General features: G+C 39.4%; 1 protein-coding gene across 1 annotated transcript in view; it reads right to left on the minus strand.

Annotated features, from left to right (window-relative positions):
• LOC114211960 (phospholipid-transporting ATPase IB-like) overlaps positions 1-20,042 on the minus strand; it is a 229,618-nt gene extending 209,576 nt beyond the window's left edge. The window contains exons 1-2 of the mRNA XM_088021973.1: positions 19,906-20,042; positions 3,785-3,884 (exon numbers count right to left, since the gene is read on the minus strand). Coding sequence (XP_087878099.1) covers positions 3,785-3,884; positions 19,906-20,006 — 201 coding nt within the window. The 5' untranslated portion in view covers positions 20,007-20,042. The remainder of the gene's footprint in view (positions 1-3,784; positions 3,885-19,905) is intronic.
• Between the last annotated feature and the right edge of the window lie 3,595 nt (positions 20,043-23,637).

The raw sequence follows: 23,637 nt of genomic DNA on the forward strand, positions 1-23,637 counted from the left end.
AATATAATACTTTTGTTACATTTTGAAGAGAATAGTTCAAAACTTAAAATGTCTAAAATACCATCCTCTCAAAATAGTTAAATCCAGAAGGTCAGTTAACTGAATCTTCTTTTTGAGGCAAAAGAGAAAATTTTTTTGGAGGCACAGGCGAATAACATTTCTTATAATTTCCGGTGGAAAGCACCCTGGGTCTACCCACTACTGTTTAAAATATGAGAAATAAAGTGGGGCGCCTGGGTGGCTCAGTTAAGTGTCTGGCTCTTGATTTCGCCTCAGGTCATGATCTCAGTGTTGTGAGATTGAGCCCTGCATGCGGCTCCGCACTGAGCGTGGAGCCTGCCTTTAGATTCTCTCTCTCTCTCTGCCCCCCTCTTGCCCCCCTCACCCCTGCTCACACTCTCTAAATAAATAAAATGAGAAATAAAGTGATAAACAGGCCGTGGCAGTTTCCTGATGGACAGAAGGGTAGGTGAGGTCCTAGATTGGCCCCTTTAGTTTTCCAGATTTAGACCAGTTCTTAGCCCTGTATTTCCAGACTTGGGCCTGTGTGTACTCTCTATGCTGCCTTATTTCCTGCTTATCTCTCTGTGTAGCAAAATAGTGTTTATTTTGAAACTCTCGATGATTCTTATAGTTACTTTAAAAGCAATCTGAGAGGGCACCTGGGCGGCTCAGTTGGTTAATCATCTGCCTTTGGCTCAGGTCATGATCTCAGGTCCTAGGATGAGTCCAGAGTGGGGCTCCCTGCTCAGCGGGGAGCCTGTTTTTCCCTCTCCCTCTGCTCCTCCCCCTGCTCATGCTCTTTCCCTCTCTCTCTCAAGTAAATAAATACAATCTCTAAAAAATAATAAAAATAAGTTAAAATTAAATAAAATTACATCAATACATAAAAAATAAAATTACATCAATACATAAGAAATAAAATTACATAAATACATTAAAAATTACATAAACAAATACATTAAGAAATAAAATTACATACATACACAATAAAAATACATAATAAAAATTAAATTAATAAAATAAAAATAAACAAAATAAATAAAATACATACAATGCAATACAATTCGAGAACCAGAAGAGGAAGGGGAGAAATTTTAGGATTGCTTAGGCTATCAATTAAATCTCTTTCCTATAACTCCTATCTGCCCCTCCTCTCCATCTCTCTCTGCAGGGCCCCTCCAAGCCAGTCTTGTCATTCGCAGGCCTCTCTCGTCTCTCCCTCAGTTAAGCCTAACCAGAGCTGGTCACTTCACTCTAGCTCCTGACTGTCACTGCCTTTTTCCTATCCCTAGAATACAGTCCAAGCTTCTGAATGTAGCACACTAAGCTTCTTATAACCTGATCTCAGCTGACATCTTTAGCTTCTTTTCTACCCTATGCTCCAAACAAAAATTTTGCTGTTTCATAGAACATTTCATACACTAGAAAAAATCTTAATACTTGCAATTTTCACAATTCAAAATACATAAAATGTTCTCAGAGAAAATTCTACCTCTTTCCCTCCCCCCTTCTTTGTCCCTGTTTCCTATAAAAGGCAACCAGTGCTTCCTGTTTGTGCCTTTGCTCACACAGTCTCCTGTGCCTGAAAGGCCTCTCTCCTTCTGCTGCCTCTCTGCTTACTGTTAGACTCCTCCTCCTCTAATCTTTGGCTCAAAGGTCATCTTTTTCACTAGCTTTTCCTGAACCACTCACCCTCAAGCCCAAAGGATGGTGTGTTCCCCTAACACTTTATAAATATTTCTTAAAGTATTTGTATGTTAAGACTACCAGCTCTCCAAAGGTAGGAGCTAGGTCTAATAATTCATCCTTGAATTCTTAATTCCATGCACAAATTTTGGTACACACTTATGTTGACCTCTATAAATGTTCACTAATGCCAGTCTTCTGTTTAAGTTCAATTCAACAAATTCACTAAATTTTTATCCCAAAGCTTGGCCACTTTGAAGGCACTATTTCTATTCAAGGAATTTTCAGTTTTCCAGGAAAAATAAAATCAGTTATAACATACAGCACAGATCACTGCTACAGAAGATGAAGATGGAGCATGGAATTTCGTGAAGTTTGAAGGAAGGTTATTTTTGAGCTGCGCCTTTAAGAGAATGGATAGATTATAGCCAGATGAGTGTCTTCTGGGTTAGGTAATATAATGAACCAAGGTCTAGAGATAGGAAGAAAATTGGGGAATTGTGAGGAGGCTTGCCTCTTGGGTTGTGCTGGATTGTAGGGTTCATGATGAAAATAAGTTTGAATAAACAGGAATAAACCAAAATATGGAAAGTCTTGAATTTAACTGTTTTGAGAAGATGTTATTCCTAAAAGAAAACAGAGGGAAAGCTTCTAGACATTGGTCTTGGCAATGATTTCTTGGATATGACGCCAAAAGCACAGACAACAAAAGCAAAAATAGACAAGTGGGACTACATCAAACTGAAAAGCTTCTGCACAGCAAGGGGAACCATCAATAAAATGAAAAGGCAACCTACAGAATAGGAGAAAATATTTGAAGCCCCCCCATCTGATAAGGATATATAAGGAACTCCAACTCAATAGGAAAAAAAAATAATCCAATCAAAATGGGCAAATGACCTGAATAGACATTTCTCTAAAGACAACATGCAAATGGCCAAGAGGTACATGAAAAGGTGCTCAACATCACACTAATCATCATGCAAATGAAATTCCAAATCACAGTCAGATATCACTGCACACATGTTAGGATGGCTATTAGCAAAACACAAAAAAATAACAAGTGTTGGTGAGGATGTGAAAAGATTGGAACCCTTGTATACTTCTGGTGGGAATAGAAAATGGTGCTGCTGTTATAGAAAGTAATATGAAGCTTTTACAAAAAATTAAAAATAGAACTACCATATGGATCAGCAATCCCACTTCTGGGTATTTATCCAAAAGAGTTGAAATCAGGATCTTGGAGACATAGCAGCACTCCCATGTTCATAATTTTTTCACCATAGCCAAGATATGGGAATAACCTCAATGTCTGTCAATGGATGACTGGATAAAGAAAGTGTGGCATATATACAATGGGATATTATTTAGACTTCAAAAAGATGGAAATCCTGCCATACATAACAACATGGATGAACTTTGAGGACATCATGCTAAGTGAAATGAACTACCCACAGAATGACAAATCCTGCATAAGTCCACTTATATGAGACATCTAACATGGTCAGATTCATGGAATCAGAGTAAAATGGTGGTGTCAGGGGCTAGAGAGAGGGAGAGATGAGGAGTTGTTATTCAATGAGCATAAAGTTTCAGTTATGCAAAATTAATAAGTCCTAGAGATCTGCTGTACAACAGATGTCTATGGTTAACACTGCTATATTGTATACTTAAAATTGTTAAGGGGGTAGATCTCACATTAAGTGTTCTTACTGAAATACAAAAAAAAAGAAAAGAAAAGAAAAGAAAATTAGCTATTTTAAACTAGCATTTGGACTTTCTTTAAACTATTCCTTTAAATATATTAAAATTATCCTATCATGGAAGCGGCATAAATTATAGAAGTTGGTCCAATAATATCTCATTAGTGATCTAAATCAGGAAGAACTGTGGACCAAATCATATATTGGGCATAAACATGTTTTTCAGCCCCAAAATGGGTCTTACTGAGTAACTTAAATATTATAAGAAGAGAATTCTCTTCTTAACAGTGTTTGAATTTATTCTCTACATCAAATTCTTATTTCAGCTAAATGAGCTTTTTATATTTTCTTTTCTAAAAAGCTTACTCTAATAATGTGTTCAGAAATATTACCTGCAATATAGTAATGAACAGGAAGAAAGCATTAGCAGCTTTGCTAAACTGCAGATACAAATATCGAGGGAGGAATGACCACATGCTGTACTTGGCTGTGCTGTAAGTAAAAAGAAAAATGTCATTATCAGTTAACACTGTGAACTCTAAAAACACCAAAGGAAAACCCAGAAGTAGATAAAATATTGTTATAAAACACTGACTCTTTCTAAAGATTTTTTTGCTATTTTTAAAAACATTATTATCTGAAAACAATGTCAGGATAAAGAAAGAATTTTCCCCATTTCAGGAACTAAGTACTATGAATATAGTAGATAAGCAAGATGTATTCCACATTTTCTAATGGCCTGTAATTCTTGTAACAAAATTTCTAAACATTCATCTTAGAGTTCAAGGATAATAAGAGTCACCCATTTTTCTCCCTTCTCTCCCTCACAGGTTCTTTATCACTAAGTTATCTTAAATCCATCAACCCCCCCCCAATGCCTATGCCACATCATAGACACAGGTGTGTTTCTTGTTTTCTAATGAATCTACTATATTTTAAAATCAGAAAGACCAGGAGTTTTGGGAAGACAACAGAATAGGAGGATCCAGAGTTCAACTTGTCCCACAAACACACCAAGATAACAGCTCCATCACAGAGAAGCCACACCAAAAAGGGCAGGAGGGGCAGAGTTGCAGTTGGGAACCAAATTCCTGGTACAACTAACCACAAACGGGGGGGGGGGGGCAGCACAAGTCCCAAGAAGCAGGAGGATCTGATCCCACACAGGGCACCCCCAGACTTGGGGACTCACACTGATGAGTCCCCAAAAATCTGGCTTTGAAAACCAGCAGGGCTTCAATCCAAGAGCTGTAAAACTCGGCAAGCATAACTGTGGGAGAGCCAGAGACTGAGAGAAAGCTGAGTTCCTGCCCTTAAAGAGCCAGTATACTAAACTCAGCCCAAGACCCAACACAGAAGCAGCAGTTTGAAAAGCACATGGGGTATACAGGAAAAGATTTATTTACTAATGTTAAAATGTGTGCTGGAGGAGCAGGAGGCTGCATGAGATTTTTCTAGGAACAAGAGTGCTGGCAGAGGCCATTTCTCTTTCCCTTCCTCAGCCTAGATAGCCAGATGTTTGTGGGAGCTAGAAATACTCTTCATCTACCTTGCTAGCATTAGGATGCCCCACCCCAGCATTCCCCTGTGGACCCACCCCATCCAACCTGCTTGATTCCTCAGCAGGCATCCTGCCAAAACAGCTCCTACCCCACCACACCCTGCAAGCAACTCCCACAGGGACCAGAACCACTTCAAAGTGACTCCTGCTCTGGAAAGAGGGAGAGATAACCCCACATACCAACATGCCCACAGTTTCTGCAGCCAGGCCTCTTAGCTGGCTATGCAGAAAGCAAGCCCTGCCCTACTGTGCATCTGCAGCTGTGTCAGAGAGTCTATTTGCAGACAGCTAGGCTGACTTCTGGCCCTGCCCACCAGCAAGCCCACAGTAGCCACAGACAGGTCTCTCCACAGTACAGGGAGCAAACCCTGTCCTGTGCACAAACAGAAGGAAAGGTGGGTCATTGCAGCTGGCTGAACTAAGGGTAACTGAGGCCCAACCATAAGAGGAGGGTGCAAGTAGCCCACAAAGGGGACAACCCTGGAGGATGTGGCTCTGGTGACCAAGGGAGATTGCACTATAGGGCACCACTCTTCTACAGAGGCCAGTATGTTCAAGTCCAGGAGATGTAAGCAACCTACCTAATACATAGATAGAGACACAGAGTTAGACAAAATGAGGAGACAGAAGAATATGTCACAAATGAAAGACCAAGACAAAAGCCACAGGAAAAGACCAAAATGAAACAAAAATAATATGCCTGATAGGGAGGCGGAGCAAGATGGCGGAGGAGTAGGAGACCTAGATTTCGTCTGGTCTCAGGAATTCAGCTGAATAGGGATCAAACCATTCTGAACACCTACGAACTCAACAGGAGATCGAACAGGAGAGTAGCAAAAACTCTCTGAACAGAGAAGCGACCACTTACTGGAAGGTAGGGCGTGCGGAGAAGTGAATCCGAGGCGATATTCAGGAGGAGAGACGGCGGGGGAGGGGCCTCCGTCGGCGGCTTCTGGCAAGTGATAGAGCCGCGGAGCACAAAATCGGACCTTTTAGAAGTTGGCTCGGCGGAGGGACGTCGCTGCAGTGGCTAAGCGGGGGGTGGAATCCTCCCGGGACAGTGTGGTCTCAGGACCCTTGGGGGTCACAGAGAGACCGGGGATGCCTGAGTGCGCCAGAGCTCCCAGGTATCAGAGCAGGGAAGCCGGCTGCAGATACGGAGCAGAGTCGCGGGCTCTCAGCTCGGGGTTGCCATAAACTGTGATCTGTGGCCCAGTCGGGGCACGGCTCCCCCAGCAGGGACCCAACAAGCAGCAGATCCGGGGAGACTCCCCTTCCTTCCCGGGGAGGAGCGGTGCGGGAACGCACTGCAGGGATCTGCTGGGTTTGGAGACTCCGCGCGGGGTCGGGTGCCAGAGATAGAAACGCTCAGTCACAGGCCGGGTGAGCACGGAGTGCGGCCGGAGACCGGGGACACGGGAGTGACTGCTTTTCTCTGGGGGCGCACTGAGGAGCGGGGCCCCGAGTTCTCAGCTCCTCCGAGTGGAGATTGGGAGGCCACCATTTCTGCCCTGGTCCTCCAAAGCTGTACTGAGAGCTTGCAGGGAACAAAAGCTCCTGAGAGCAAACCGGAGCAGCTTCCTTAGCCCGGACCAACAAGGGCGGGGCAATTCCGCCTCCGGCAAAGACATTTGGAAACCACAGCAACAGGCCCCTCCCCCAGAAGATCAGCACAAACAGCCAGCAAGCCAAGACCAAGTTGATCAATCAAGGAGAATAGGAGAACTCCAGCGCTAGGGGAATACTGCACATAGATTCATGGCTTTTTTTTTTTTTTTTTTACCATGATTCCTTATTTCATCAAAGTTAATTTTTGTTGACTGTTTTTTTTTTTATTTTTCTTTTTCCCTTTTTCAACCAACATCTTATAAATCCCTTTTTAAAAAAAAAAAAAACATTTTTTATTTTTAGAGTCATATTTTATCCCTTCATAGTAAGTTACCCTTATTTTTGGCATATATATATAAGTTGTTCTCTCTTTAAAATTTTGAGGTACAGTTTCTTCTAACAGATCAAAATATACCCTAAATCACTAGTGTATGGCTTTGTTCTAGTCTCCTGCCTGATCACATTCTCTCCCTTTTCCTTTTTTTTTTTTTCTTAAATCTTCTTTCTTTTTTCAAACAACTTATCTTACCAAGTCCTTTTATAAAATCTTTTATAATTTTCATCTTTACAGTCATCTTCCATCCCTTCATTGTATCAACCCTTATTTTGTACATATATGTCTTTCTTCCTTTAAAATTTTAGGAGGCACTTTTTTCTAACAGACCAAAATACGCCCAAAATCTAGTGTGTGGCACTGATCTATGCACTAGCCTGATCATATTTGATCATATTCTGCCTTTTTTGTATTGTTTTGTTTTTGTTTTTATCTTTTTTTTTCTCTTTTTTTTTTTCTTTTTCTCTTTCTTTTTTCTTTCTTTCCCTTTCTTTTCCCCTGGTTTCAGGTCTTTTCTGATTTGTATACAGTATATTTGCTGGGGATGTTGTAAACCTGTTAGCATTTTGTTCTCTCATTCATCTATTCTCCTCTGGACAAAATGACAAGACGAAAGAAATCACCTCAGCAAAAAGAACAAGAGGTAGTACCGTCAGCCAGGGACCTACTCAATACGGACATTAGTACGATGTCGGACCTAGAGTTCAGAATCATGACTTTAAAGATACTAGCTGGGCTTGAAAAAAGCGTGGAAGTTATTAGAGAAACACTTTCTGGAGAAATAAAAGAACTAAAATCTAACCAAATCGAAATCAAAAAGGCTATTGATGAGGTGCAATCAAAAATGGGGGCACTAAATGCTAGGATAAATGAGGCAGAAGAGAGAATCAGCGATATAGAAGACCAAATGATGGAAAATAAAGAGGCTGAGAAAAAGAGAGAGAAACAACTACAGGATCACGAGGGCAGAATTCGAGAGATAAGTGATACGATAAGACGAAACAACATTAGAATAATTGGGATCCCAGAAGAAGAGAGAGAGAGAGGGGCAGAAGGTATATTGGAGCAAATTATAGCAGAGAACTTCCCTAATGTGAGGAAGGAAACAGGCATTAAAATCCAGGAGGCACAGAGAACCTCTCTCAAAATCAATAATAATAGGTCAACACCCCGACATCTAATAGTAAAACTTATGAGTCTCAGAGACAAAGAGAAAATCCTGAAAGCAGCTCGGGAGAAGAGATATGTAACCTACAATGGTAGAAACATTAGATTGGCAACAGACCTATCCACAGAGACCTGGCAGGCCAGAAAGGACTGGCAAGATATCTTCAGAGCACTAAACGAGAAAAATATGCAGCCAAGAATACTATATCCAGCTAGGCTATCATTGAAAATAGAAGGAGAGATAAAAAGCTTCCAGAACAAACGAAAACTAAAGGAATTTGCAAACACGAAACCAGCCCTCCAAGAAATATTGAGAGGGGTCCTCTAAGCAAAGAGAGAACCTAAAAGCAGCAAAGAGCAGAAACGAACACAGACAACAGACAGTTAACAGTCACCTTACAGGTAATACAATGGCACTAAATTCATACCTTTCAATAGTTACCCTGAATGTAAATGGGCTCAATGCCCCAATCAAAAGACACAGGCTATCAGATTGGATTAAAAAACAAGACCCATCCATATGCTGTCTGCAAGAGACTCATTTTAGACCCAAAGACACCCCCAGATTGAAAGTGAGGGGGTGGAAAACCATTTACCATGCTAATGGACACCAAAAGAAAGCTGGGGTGGCAATCCTTATATCAGACAAACTAGATTTTAAAACAAAGACTGTAATAAGAGATGAGGAAGGACACTATATCCTACTTAAAGGGTCTATCCAACAAGAAGATCTAACAATTGTAAATATCTATGCCCCGAACATGGGAGCAGCCAATTATATAAGGCAATTAATAACAAAAGCAAAGAAACACATTGACAGCAATACAATAATAGTGGGGGACTTTAACACCCCCCTGATTGAAATGGACAGATCATCTAAGCAAAAGATCAACAAGGAAATAAAGACTTTAAATGACACACTGGACCAAATGGACTTCACAGACATATTTAGAACATTCCATCCCAAAGCAAAGGAATACACATTCTTCTCTAGTGCCCATGGAACATTCTCCAGAATTGATCACATCCTAGGTAACAAATCAGGTCTCAATCGGTACCAAAAGATTGGGATCATTCCCTGCATATGTTCAGACCACAATGCTTTGAAACTAGAACTCAATCACAAGAGGAAAGTCGGAAAGAACTCAAATACATGGAGGCTAAAGAGCATCCTACTAAAGAATGAATGGGTCAACCAGGAAATTAAAGAAGAATTAAAAAAATTCATGGAAACCAATGAAAATGAAAACACAACTGTTCAAAATCTTTGGGATACAGCAAAGGCAGTCCTGAGAGGAAAGTATATAGCAATACAAGCCTTTCTCAAGAAACAAGAAAGGTCTCAAATACACAACCTAACCCTACACCTAAAGGAGCTGGAGAAAGAACAGCAAATAAAGCCTAAACCCAGCGGGAGAAGAGAAATCATAAAGATCAGAGCAGAAATCAATGAACTAGAAACCAAAAGAACAGTAGAACAGATCAACGAAACTAGGAGCTGGTTCTTTGAAAGAATTAACAAGATTGATAAACCCCTGGCCAGACTGATCAAAAAGAAAAGAGAAATGACCCAAATCAACAAAATCATGAATGAAAGAGGAGAGATCACAACCAACACCAAAGAAATACAAAGAATTATAAGAACATATTATGAGCAACTCTATGCCAGCAAATTAGATAACCTGGAAGAAATGGGTGCATTCCTAGAGAGGTATCAACTACCAAAATTGAACCAGGAAGAAATAGAAAACCTGAACAGACCTATAACCACTAAGGAAATTGAAACAGTCATCAAAAATCTCCCAAGAAACAAAAGCCCAGGGCCAGATGGCTTCCCAGGGGAATTCTATCAGACATTCAAAGAAGAATTAATACCTATTCTCCTGAAACTGTTCCAAAAAAATAGAAATGGAAGGGAAACTTCCAAACTCATTTTATGAGGCCAGCATTACCTTGATCCCAAAACCAGACAAAGACCCCATCAAAAAAGAGAATTACAGACCAATATCCTTGATGAACATGGATGTAAAAATTCTCACCAAAATACTAGCCAATAGGATCCAACAGTACATTAAAAGGATTATTCACCAGGACCAAGTGGGATTTATTCCTGGGCTGCAAGGCTGGTTCAACATCCGCGAATCAATCAACGTGATACAATACATTAACAAAAGAAAGAGCAAGAATCCTATGATCCTCTCAATAGATGCAGAAAAAGCATTTGACAAAGTACAGCATCCTTTCTTGATCAAAACTCTTCAGAGTATAGGGATAGAGGGTACATACCTCAATATCATAAAAGCCATCTATGAAAAACCTACAGCGAATATCATTCTCAATGGGGAAAGGCTGAGAGCTTTTCCCCTAAGGTCAGGAACGCGGCAGGGATGTCCACTCTCACCACTGCTATTCAACATAGTATTAGAAGTCCTAGCCACAGCAATCAGACAACAAAAAGAAATCAAAGGCATCCAAATCGGCAAAGAGGAAGTCAAACTCTCACTCTTTGCAGATGATATGATACTGTATGTGGAAAACCCAAAAGACTCCACCCCAAAACTGCTAGAACTCATACAGGAATTCAGTCAAGTAGCAGGATATAAAATCAATGCACAGAAATCAGTGGCATTCCTATACACCAACAACAAGACAGAAGAGAGACAAATCAAGGAGTCGATCCCATTCACAATTGCACCCAAAACCATAAGATACCTAGGAATAAATCTAACCAAAGAGGCAAAGGATCTGTACTCAGAAAACTATAAAATACTCATGAAAGAAATTGAAGAAGACACAAAGAAATGGAAAAACGTTCCATGCTCATGGATTGGGAGAATCAACATTGTGAAGATGTCAATGCTACCTAGAGCAATCTACACATTCAATGCAATCCCCATCAAAATACCATCCACTTTTTTCAAAGAAATGGAACAAATAATCCTAAAATTTGTATGGAACCAGAAGAGACCCCGAATAGCCAGAGGAATGTTGAAAAAGAAAAGCAAAGCTGGCGGCATCACAATTCCGGACTTCCAGCTCTATTACAAAGCTGTCATCATCAAGACAGTATGGTACTGGCACAAAAACAGACACATCGATCAATGGAACAGAATCGAGAGCCCAGAAATGGACCCTCAACTCTATGGTCAACTTATCTTTGACAAAGCAGGAAAGAATGTCCAATGGCAAAAAGACAGTCTCTTCAACAAATGGTGTTGGGAAAATTGGACAGCCACATGCAGAAGAATGAAACTGGACCATTTCCTTACACCACACACAAAAATAGACTCCAAATGGTTGAAAGACCTAAACGTGAGACAGGAGTCCATCAAAATCCTAAAGGAGAACACAGGTAGCAACCTTTTCGACCTTAGCCGCAGCAACTTCTTCTTAGAAACATCGCCAAAGGCACGGGAAGCCAGGGCAAAAATGAACTATTGGGATTTCATCAAGATAAAAAGCTTTTGCAGAGCAAAAGAAACAGTCCACAAAACCAAAAGACAACCGACAGAATGGGAGAAAATATTTGCAAATGACATATCAGATAAAGGGCTAGTAGCCAAAATCTATAAAGAACTTATCAAACTCAACACCCAAAGAACAAATAATCCAATCAAGAAATGGGCAGAAGACATGAACAGACATTTCTCCAAAGAAGACATCCAAATGGCCAACAGGCACATGAAAAAGTGCTCAACATCGCTCGGCATCAGGGAAATCCAAATCAAAACCTCAATGAGATACCACCTCACACCCGTCAGAATGGCTAAAATTAACAAGTCAGGGAACGACAGATGTTGGCGGGGATGTGGAGAAAGGGGAACCCTCCTACACTGTTGGTGGGAATGCAAGCTGGTGCAACCCCTCTGGAAAACAGTATGGAGGTTCCTCAAACAGTTGAAATTAGAGCTACCATTCGATCCAGCAATTGCACTACTGGGTATTTACCACAAAGATACAAAGGTAGGGACCCGAAGGGGTACGTGTACCCCAATGTTTATAGCAGCAATGTCCACCATAGCCAAACTGTGGAAAGAGCCAAGATGCCCATCGACAGATGAATGGATAAAGAGGTGGTATATATACACAATGGAATATTATGCAGCCATCAAAAGGAATGAAATCTTGCCATTTGCAACGACGTGGATGGAACTGGAGGGTGTTATGCTGAGTGAAATAAGTCAATCAGAGAAAGACATGTATCACATGACCTCACTGATATGAGGAATTCTTAATCTCAGGAAAGAAACTGAGTGTTACTGGAGTGGTTGGGGTGGGAGGGATGGGGTGGCTGGGTGATAGACATTGGGGAGGGTATGTGCTACGGTGAACGCTGTGAATTGTGCAAGACTGTTGAATCACAGTTCTGTACTTCTGAAACAAATAACGCAACATATTTTAAGAAAAAAGAAAAAGAAGAAGATAACAGGAGAGGAAGAAAAAGGGAGTATGTCAGAGGGGGAGACGAACCATGAGAGATGATGGACTCTGAAAAACAAAGTGAGGGTTCTAGAGGGGAGGGGGTTAGGGGGATGGGTTAGCCTGGTGATGGGTATTGAGGAGGGCACGTTCTGCATGGAGCACTGGGTGTTATGAACAAACAATGAATCATGGAACACTGCACCAAAAACTAATGATGTAATATATGGTGATTAACATAACAATAAAAAAAATTAATAAAAAAAAATAATATGCCTGATAAAAAAAATTCAAAGTACTGATCATAAAGATACCCATGGGACTTGAGAAAAGAGTGGATGAACTCAATGATAACTTCAACAAAGTGACAGAAAAAATTAAAAAACCAGTGAGAGCTGAAGAATTCAATAACAGAAATAAAAAATACACTAGAGGGAACCACAAGCATATTAGAGGATGCAGAAGAACAGATTAGCAATCTCAAAGACAGGGTAATGGAAAGCAACCAAGCTGAACAGCAAAAAGAAAAATCAATAATGGGGCACGTGGGTGGTTCAGTCGTTAAGTGTCTGCCTTCAGCTCAGGCCATGGTCCCAGGGTCCTGGGATCAAGCCCCACATCGGGCTCCCCGATCCGCGGGAAGCCTGCTTCTCCCTCTCCCACTCCCCCTGCTTGTGTTTCCTCTCTCGCTGTGTCTCTCTCTGTTAAATAAATAAAATCTTTAAAAAAAAAAAAAAAGAAAAATCAATAATAAAAAATGAAAACAGGTTAAGGGGACTCTGGCATCATCAAGTGTAATAACATTCGCATTATAGGGATCCTAGAAAAAGAAGAGAAAGAGGGACGTCTGGGTGGCTCAGTTGGTTAAGCATCTGCCTTCAGCTCAGGTCATGATCCCAGGGCCCTGGGATCAAGTCCCTCATTGGGCTCCTTGCTCAGCGAGGAGCCTGCTTCTCCCTCTGCCTGCCACTCCCGCTGCTTGTGCTTGCTCTCTCTTTCTAATAAATAAATAAAATCTTAAAAAAAAAAAAAAAAAGGAAAGAAAAAGAAGAGAAAGAGAAGGGGGCAAAAAATTTATGTGAAGAAATAGCTGAAGATGACTCTAATCTGGGGACATCAAGATATAGGAAGCAGAGAGAGTCCCTAACAAGATGAACCTAACGATATCTACACCAAGACATATAATAATTAAAATGCCAAAGAGTAATGATAAAGAGAAGTTTTTAAAAAGCAAGAGACAAGCAGAGAGTTACATACAAGGAAAACCCCATAAAGAGCTATAAGGTGATTTTTCAGCAGAAACTGCAGACCAAAAGTTCAGAATGCTAAAACAAACAAACAAACAAAACCCTACAACTAAGAATATTCTATCCAGCAAGTTTTACCATTCAGAATAGAAAAAGAGGTAAGGAGTTTCCCAGACAAACAAAAGTTAAAGGAGTTCATCTCCACTAAAGCAGTCTTACAAGAAATGTGTAAGGAAATTCCTTAAGTGGAAAGAAAAGGCCGTAATTAAAAATATGAAAGGAAAAAATTTCACAGGTAAAAGCAAACATAGTAAAGCTACCTTTACTATGTCATAGTAAAGGTAGTCACTTATAAAGTGACTATGAAGGTTAAAGGACAAAAGTAGTGGGGCGCCTGGGTGGCTCAGTTGGTTAAGCATTGGACTTCGACTCAGGTCATGATCTCAGGGTCCTGGTATTGAGCCCCACGTCAGGCTCTGGGGAGTCTGCTTCTCCTTCTCTCTCTCTCTCTCTCTCTCCCTCTGCCCCTCCCCCTGCTTGTGCTTCCTCTCTATCTCTATCTCTCAAATAAATAAAATCTTTATTAAAAAGAGACAAAAGGGGATGACTGGGTGGCTCAGTTGGTTAAGCAACTGCCTTCAGCTCGGGTCATGATCCTGGAGTCCCGGGATCGAGTCCCGCATCGGGGGGGGGGGGTCCCTGCTCAGCAGGGAGTCTGCTTCTCCCTCGGACCCTCCCCCCTCTCATGCTCTATCTCATTCTCTCTCTCAAATAAATAAATAAAATAAATAAATATATACTTTATAAAAAAAAAAAGACAAAAGTAGTAAAATTACCTTCCAAAAAAACTGGTCAAAATAAAAAGACATAAAATATGACATCATATAATAAAACAGAGGGGGAAGTAAAAATTTAGTGCTTTTAAAATGTGTTTGAACTTAAGTGACTATCAACTTAACATAGAGTGCTAAATACATAAGATTTCATATAGATGATCCTGATGGTAACCATAGATCAAAAACCTATAATAGTTACACAAAAAATAAAGAGAAAGAAATCCAAGCATAACACTAAAGAAAGCCATCAAACCACAAAGAAAAAGAGCAAGAAAAGAAAGGAACAGAGAAGAACAGAAAACAACCAGAAACAATTGGGAAAAAATGACAGGAAGTAAATACCTATCAATAATTAAATGTAAATGGACTAAATGCTCAAATCAAAATACATAGGGTACTGAATAGATAAAAACAAACAATAATAAACAAACATAATCCATAAGCTGCTTATAAGTTACTCACTCCAGACCTAAAGACCAGAAAGTGAAGAGATGAAAAAACATACCAAGCAAATGGGAGCTAAAAAAAAAAAAAAAAAAAAAAAAAAAAAAAGCTGGGGTAGCAATACTTAGACTAAATAGACCTTAAAACAAAGACTATAGCAAGAGACAATACACTACACAATGATAAAGGGATTAATCCAACAAGAGGATATAATAATTGTAAATATCTATGCACTCAACCTAGGAGCACCTAAACACAAAAAGCAAACATTAACAGTAATAAAGGAAGAAACTGACAGTGATACAGCTAATAGTAAAGGACTTCAACACTCCACTTACATCAATGGATGGATGATCCAGAGAGAAAATCAAGGAAACAGTAGCTGTGAACCAGATTAGACCAGAAGGACCTGATATAAACAGGATATTCCATCCAAAACAGCAGAATACACATTCTTTTCGAGTGCACATAGAACATTCTCTAGAGTAAATCATATGTTAGGCCATAAAACAAGTCTTTGTAAATTTAGAAGATTGGGGAAATCGGAGGGGGAGACAAACCATGAGAGACTATGGACTCTGAGAAACAAACTGAGGGTTCTGGGGGGGGGGATGGGGGATGGGTTAGCCTGGTGATGGGTATTAAAGAGGGCACATACTGAATGGAGCACTGGGTGTTATAGGCAAACAATGAATCATGGGACACTACATCAAAAACTAATGATGTAATGTATGGTGATTAACACAACATAAAAAAGACATTAGTAGAGTAATTAGTAAAATTTGAATAAGGTCTATAGATTAGATAATAATATCAAATTGTTACTGTCTTGATTTTTATAATTATACTATGTCTATAAGGGAAAATGGTCTTATTTTCAGGAAATACACACTGATGTAAATAGGCGTATTTGCAATCCAATCTCAAAGTGTTCAGAAAAAAATGTGTGATATATATGTATGTGTGTATGAGAAAGAGACTACATAGAGAAAAAATTTTATATGTATGAGACAGAAGGAATAATAAGACAAATGTGGCAAAATGCTAATATTTGCAAAAAAAAGTATCAAGCATCTTTTCTGACCAAAATGATATGAAGCTAGAAATCACTTACAAAAAAAAAAAAAAAAAACTGTAAAAAACACAAATATGGGGTGTCTGGGTGGCTCAGTCGGTTACTCTTCTGCCTTTGGCTTAGGTCATGATCCCAGGGTCCTGGGACTGAGCCCCTTGTCTGACTCCCTGCTCAGCAGGGAGCCTGCTTCACCCTCTCCCCCTCCTCCCCACTCGTGCTCATTCTCTGTCAAATAAATAAATAAAATCTTAAAAAAAAAAGCAAACACAAGCACATGGAAACTAAATAACATGCACCTAATCAATGAAGAAATCAAAAAATACATGGAGACAAATGAAACTGGAAACACAGTGGTCCAAAATCTTTGGGACACAGTAAAACCTAAGGAAGGAAGTTTATAGTGATATAGGCCTACTTCAAGAAATTAAAAAAAAATCTCAAACAACCTAACCTTACACCTAAAGGAGCTAGAAAAAGAAGAATGAATGAAGTCCAAAGCTAGTAGAAGGAGACAATAAAGATTAGATTAGAAATAAATAAAATGAGACTAAAACATTAGAAAAAACAAATGAAACGAAGAATGGTTCTTTAAAAAAGATAAAAATCGATAAATTCTAACCAGAGTCATCAAGGAAAAAATGACTCAAATAAAATCAGAAATGAAGGAGGAGAAATAACCAACACCACAGAAATACAAAGGATTATAAGAGAATATTATGAAAAAATTACATGCCAAAAACTGGACAACCTAGAAGAAATGGATAAATTCCTAAAAACATACAATATTCCAAAACTGAAGCAGGAAGAAATAGAAAATTTGAACACACAGATTGCTAATATTGAAATTGAACTGGTAACCAAGAAACTCCAAACAAAAGTCCAGGACCAGATAGTTCCACGGGTGAATTCTGCCAAACTTTTGAAAAAGAGTCTTCTCAAACTATTCCAAAAAAAAAAAAAAAGAAAAGAAAAGAAAAGAAAGAAGAAGAAGAGGAGGAAGGAAAACTTCCAAATTCATTCTACAAGGCCAGCATTACCCTAATACCAAAACCAAATAAAGACACTGCAAAAAAGAAAATGACAGGCCAATATCCCTGATGAGAATAGATTCAAAAATCCTCAACAAAATAGTACCAAACTGAATCCAACAATACATTAAAAGAATCATTCACCAGGATCAAGTAAGATTTATTCCAGAGATGCAAATGTGGTTCAATATTTGCAAATCAATTAGTGTGATATATCATATCAATAAGAAAAAGGATAAAAACATATGATCATCCTAATAGGTGCAGAAAAAGCAATTGACAAAATATAACATCCATTCTTAATAAAAACTCTCAACAAAATAGGTTTGGAGGAAACGTACCTCAACATACTAAAGGTTTTATATGAAAAACCCACAGCTAACACTACACTCAACAGTGAAAAACTGAGAGCTTTTCCTCGAAGATCAAAAACAAGAAAAGGGTGTCAACTCTCACCAATTTTATTCAAAATAGTACCGCCAAGTCCTAGCCACAGCAATTCAAAAAAAAAAGGGGGGGGTATCCAAATTGATAAGGAAGAAGAAAAGCTGTCACTAGTTGCAGTTTCATGATGATATATGAAAAACCCTTAAAGCTCCACCAAAAGACTATTAGGACTGAGAAATGAATTTAGTAAAGTTGCAGAATTCAAAGTTAATATACAGAAATCTGTTGTGTTTCTATACACTAATTACGAAGTTACAGAAAGAGAAATCAAGAAAAAAAATCCCATTCACAATTGCACCAAAATAAAATACCTAGGAATAAACTTTAATCATCAAGGAGGTGAAAGACCTGTACTCTGAAAACTCTAAAACAGTGATGAAAAAAACTGAAGATGACACCAACAAATAGCAAGATATTTCATGCCCATGGTTTGGAAGAATCAATATTTTTTAAATTTCCATACTACCCAAAGCAATACCTATCAAAATACCAACATTTTTCATAGGACTAGAATAGTCTTCAGATTTGTATGAAGCTGCAAAAGACCCCAAGTAGCCAAAGCAGTCTTGAGAAAGAAGAACAAAGCTAGACATATCACAGTCCCAGATTAAGATTTACAATAAACCTATAGTAATCAAAACAGTATGATACTGGCACAAAAATAGACACATAGATTAATAGAACAGAATAGAGAACTCAGAAATAAACCCACACATACAATCACTTAATCTATGACATAGGAGGCAAGAATATACAATGAGGAAAAGAGTTTCTTTAAGAAATGGTACTGGAAAAATTGGACAGCTAAATGCAAAAGAATGAAACTGGACCACTTTCTTACACTACACACACACACACAAAAACCCTCAAAATGGATTAAATATCTAAATGTGAGACCTGAAATAATAAAACTCCTAAGCAGTTATTTCTTTGGCATTGGTTGTAGAAATATTTTTCTAGATATGTCTTCTCTGGCAAGAGAAACAAAAGCAAAATTAAACTATCAGGACTACACTAAAATAAAAAGCTTTTGCACAGTGAAGGAAACCATAAACAAAACAAACAGGCACCCTACTGAGTGGGAGAAGATATTTGCAAATGATATATCCAATTAGAGGTTAACATCCAAAATATTGAACTTAACACCTCCCCACAATTAATCTTGATTAAAAATGGGCAGACGACCTAGACATTTTTCCAAAGAAGACATACAGATGGCCAACAGATACACAAAAAGATGCTCAACATCACTAATCATCAGGGAAATGCAAATTAAAATCACAATGAAATATCACCTTACACCTGTCAGAATGGCTAAAATAAAAAAATAAATAAAAACAAGAAATAACAAGGATATGGAGATAAAGGAACCCTTGCACACTGTTGGTAGGAATGCAGATTGGTGCAGCCCCTGTGGAAAACACTATGGAGGTTCCTTGAAAAATTAAAAATATAATTACCATATGATCTAGTAATTCACTTTGGATATTTATCCAAAGAAAACGAAAACCTAAATTCACAAAGATCATGCACGCCTATATTTACTGCAGCATTATTTACAAGATATGGAAGCAACCCAAGTGTCCATCCATAGTTCAATGGGTAAAGGTATAACACATATATACAACAGGATATTACTCAGTCATAAAAGAGAATGAAATCTTTCTATTTGCAACAACATGGATGGACCTAGAGGGTATAATGCTAAGTGAAATAAGTCAGTCAGAGAAGGACAAATACTATATGATTGCAGTCATATGGGAATTTCAAAAAGAAACAAAAAGAGACAGACTCAAATGCAGAGAATGAACTGGTGGTTGTCCAAAGGGAGGTGAATGGGGGGGGTGGTGAAATAGGTAAAGGGGATTAAGAGTACAGTTATCTTGATGAGCACTGAGTAATGTATAGAACTGTTGAATCACTATATTGTAATCCTGAAATTAATATAACTCTGTATGTTAACTAAACTTCAACAACAACAACAAAAAAGAAGCCAAATGCTCAATTCCCTAATATAGGATATTGGTGGACAATTCAGCAGATCGGTGAGATTCCACTGGAAAGCACTTTACGTCATAGGTAGGTATTACTAAAGAGAGCTCCCAAATGGCAGTGTGCTGCTTGGTATTGCCATGAACAGGCACAAGTGAGAGGAGAGGCCAACTCAGAAAGAAACCTTGAACGTGAGATGAAAACACAGCCTATTCTTGGTGGTGAACTTGAGAATTCAAAGTTTCTCAAGGCCTGAGACAACTGTTATAGCCTGAAGCATCCACACCAATTGTTTCTTGCAGGTGAGGACCACATCTTCCTCCTTCCTCTCCTCCCAGCTACACACACTTCTCACCTGATTGAGTTTTTGCAGAAACTGTTCCTAAGGGGTTCATTGAGGTAAATGGTGCGGACTTTGGACACATCTGATTCTTGCAGAGATTGTTGCCAGCCCATCTTTTCCTCCACCTTCTGACAGCCCAAAGAGAAATCGACAGGTCCTACATCAAGAAGGCACAGGGATGTTACACAGAAATGCAAATGAAGTCAGACTCCAGGGACAGTACAAGTGCACTGTGTATTCTGGTTGGGCACTTCAGCCTCTGTGAGTCCCCTGGAGGCAGACTGCTTTCTTAGCCCCCAGCTCCTCATCTACCCAATCCACTTCTCCAGGGATTGGGCCCCCTAGACCTCCCCTGCCACCTTGCATTGGGGGAGGCAGCTCTACTTCCTTCACAGCTCCCACACCCTGCTCCCCTCCCCTCCCCAGCCCCAGAGGCTCTGGGTGGGCACTGACACTCTGCCCAGGGAGGACACTGGGAACCAAGCAGTGATATAGGATCCAGCAGCTGGGTCAGAAAGAGGAGGGGGAGGGGAGAAGGTGAAGAGGGCTGGGGGACAGGGAGGGGAGAGTGTCTTGGCTGAAGAGCAATAATTTCCTGACCAGAGAGCACCCCCTGGCCATGATGGCCTTAACACTCCCCTCAGTTCGACTTAATTTTAAACAGATGTCTTATCCATAGACCCCTGAACTCCCTTTCCTTTTTGCTAACATAAAACATTTACCTTAGAATACCTAACCATAAATTCTTTTTTTTTATGATGGAAAAAAGATAAGTTTATTTTGAATTGTTTTAATTTACAAATACAAAACACCTGATCCATGATGCCTGCCAGCCAACGGCTCAGACGCCAGCGACACGTAACACAAATACGAACTGCTAACCATAAATTCTTAACTCTACTCCCTTTGAAATGTATATAAACCTCCTTAAAAGCCCCTTGCCAGCTTTAAGATCCAGGGAATGCCTTTCTCAAGGACCTGGGATGTCTCTGAAATGTAATCATCAGAGAAGATCTCCATGGTAAGGTAGGAGCCTAACTTCAGGGGGTGCCTTGCTCCAAGTATAAAACTCCTTCCTGTCATGAAGATAAGAGAAAATGTACTTATTCTTTGGGCAAGGCCAATTAGCAGACACAAATGGCCAATGACAATCCCCACGTTCCCCACCCCAGCTCTTATAAACTCTCCCATCTTTTGTTTCAGCTGAGGTGAGTTCAGTTTCTCTCCCTATTGCAATAGTCTTTAATCAAGTATTCCTTGCCTGGTTAACTTTGCCCAGGCAATGTTTGCTTTGATATCTCCTAACCCAAAAATGAATAAGGTTTTTGACCAAGAGGCCAAGGAAAGTCCCATTTGTTTCTGATGAGAAATAGAGGCTAGTATGCTCTCAACAGTAACAAGCATCTTTGTGCCAGTCCACGTGCTCAAATTTCCTCAGACTTGCCAAAAGTCCTGTAGTGCAGGATTGACATGGATATTCAGATTCTGGAGTAAAGGAACTTTCCCACCATCATTTATGTTTAGTTTAGCTATTTCTCTTCAAGCATTTCCCTAACAACCCATCCATGTGTGAGGGTGAAGAAACAAAAGGTGAGTGATAGTTAACTAAGGAGCTGCTGATGAAAATAAATAAAGCTCAAATCACCTGACTAGAGACCTGTGATCTTCAAGGCTACCTGCTAACCAGCTACCTGAGAGAAGAGTGCCGGTGACCAAGAATCCCAGTTTTAAGGCCTAAGCTAATGTCCCAGCTCACACACTAGGTGTCTCCCGCTACACCAACATGTCTCTTCAGCAAATAACTGGTCTGTTAGAGTGGGTCCCTTAAATTGAGTAATAGTAAAAAATGAGCCAGCACAGAATCTATGAAAAAGTATGCAGCCATTTGCCCAAAAAAATGACACAGTATAAGGAACAAAAGACAAAGGAAATTCTTGTTTGCACATCAAAAGAATTGTTACAAAACACAGAGAAAATGCATTTCCTGTAAAAGAAATTAAATATGGCCATTATGAAACAAGAGGTCAAAAAAAGAAATACAAAAATATTTTTAACATAATAAAACTGCAGAAGAATTTTTAACGTGATCTGAAAGAGCTTAGAAAAGAAATGAAAGAGAAATACATTAAGAAAAAGGAAAGCCACATTAGAAGCAACTACACAACAGACAGCTGAAAAGAGGGATAACCTGCACAGACTGTAGAAAACTAAGCAAAATGCGGGGCACCTGTGTGCCTCAGTTGGTTAAGCAGCTTCCTTAGGATCCCAGGGTCCTGGGATTGAACCCCACCCCTCCACCTCCCCATTTCGGGCTCCCTGCTCAGCGGGAAGCCTGCTTCTCCCTCTCCCTCTACCTGCCGCTCCCTCTGCTTGTGTGCTCGCTCTCTCAAATAAATAAAATCTTTATTTTTTTTAAGATTTTATTTATTAATTTTTGACAGAGAGAGACACAGCAAGAGAGGGAACACAAGCAGGGTGAGTGGGAGAGGGAGAAGCAGGCCTCCCGCTGAGCAGGGAGTCCGATGTGGGGCTCGATCCCAGGAACCTGGGATCATGACCTGAGCCGAAGGCAGATGCTTAATGACTGAGCCACCCAGGCGCCCCTCCATATAGTTATTTTAAAGCATGTTTTTCTTCATACATAATAAACATGTTTATTTTCTTTTAAAGAAATCTATAGTGGGTATTTTCGGTAGTCTTTTGTTTGTAATGGTTCTTACAATTTTTGTTTCTTCTTTTGTATAGTACTTCTTTCCTTTGATAAATAATTTTTGGGCGTTCCCAAGACCCTGGGACCATGACCTGAGCCGAAGGCAGACGCCTAACAACTGAGCCACCCAGGCCTCTCAAATAAATAAAAGCTTTAAAAAAAAAAAAAAAAAACTAAGCAAAATGAAATGAAAAAGAGCACAGAAGATAAAGAACTGGAGAAAAAGTATAGATGTGGGACAAAGGATATCCAATATATGTATATTTGTTGTCCTTGAGGAAGAAATAAAGAATAAAATAAATAAAAATATTGGTAAAATAGAGCTTTCTTTAATGAGAACATGACTAAGAAAGATCTGACACAAAATAAATGCCAAGACACTTCTTGACAAAGTTTATTGGACTTTAAGAATAATGAAAAAAATCATTATTAGACAAATCAAATCACTTTGGAAGGTTGGAGAGAGAGGGAATATTGGGGCCACACTCAGATGTCACCATTGAAGTATTCAAGCTAGAAGCAGGAGACCCAGATATCCTATCAAGAAATGAATGAAAAGCTGATAAATGAGATGTAGAAAGCAGTGATTTCTCTGGATATAAAAATAAGGATTTAGGTAATGGTAGGCCATCTTATTGTGACCAAACTCTGTTGAAATAGCTTCAAATGCTGACTTTTAAGGGAAAAAAAAGCTTTTTAAATTCATTAGGCAAGATAGTAGCTATTATCAAGTCTAAAACAAAAGTCAAGAGAAGTAGGCAAAAAATTCAAAAAGCACTTTTCTCCTGAAGAAATTTGCCAATTAATACTAAAGTTAGCTGTGGGGAAACAGGTGGTATTTAAGTAAAGGCTCAGGTTGTGCCCAAGACGGAGACTCTGAGAAACCCCATAGTCAAACAGATTCATCTCAGGGCCAGAGTGAAGTAGAAAGAATGCTGCTCCATTATCCTTCAGCCACTCCCACAGGGCTTTGGAGAAAGTTGCCTTGGTATCATTCTGAGGAAGGAGAGGAGAGAGACAGAATGAGAGGCAGA

The sequence above is a fragment of the Eumetopias jubatus genome, unplaced genomic scaffold (genome assembly GCF_037043125.1).
Source record: "Eumetopias jubatus isolate StellerSeaLion01/CBP00866 unplaced genomic scaffold, mEumJub1_p1.0 scaffold_3, whole genome shotgun sequence".
NCBI classification, from domain to species: Eukaryota; Metazoa; Chordata; class Mammalia; order Carnivora; family Otariidae; genus Eumetopias; species Eumetopias jubatus.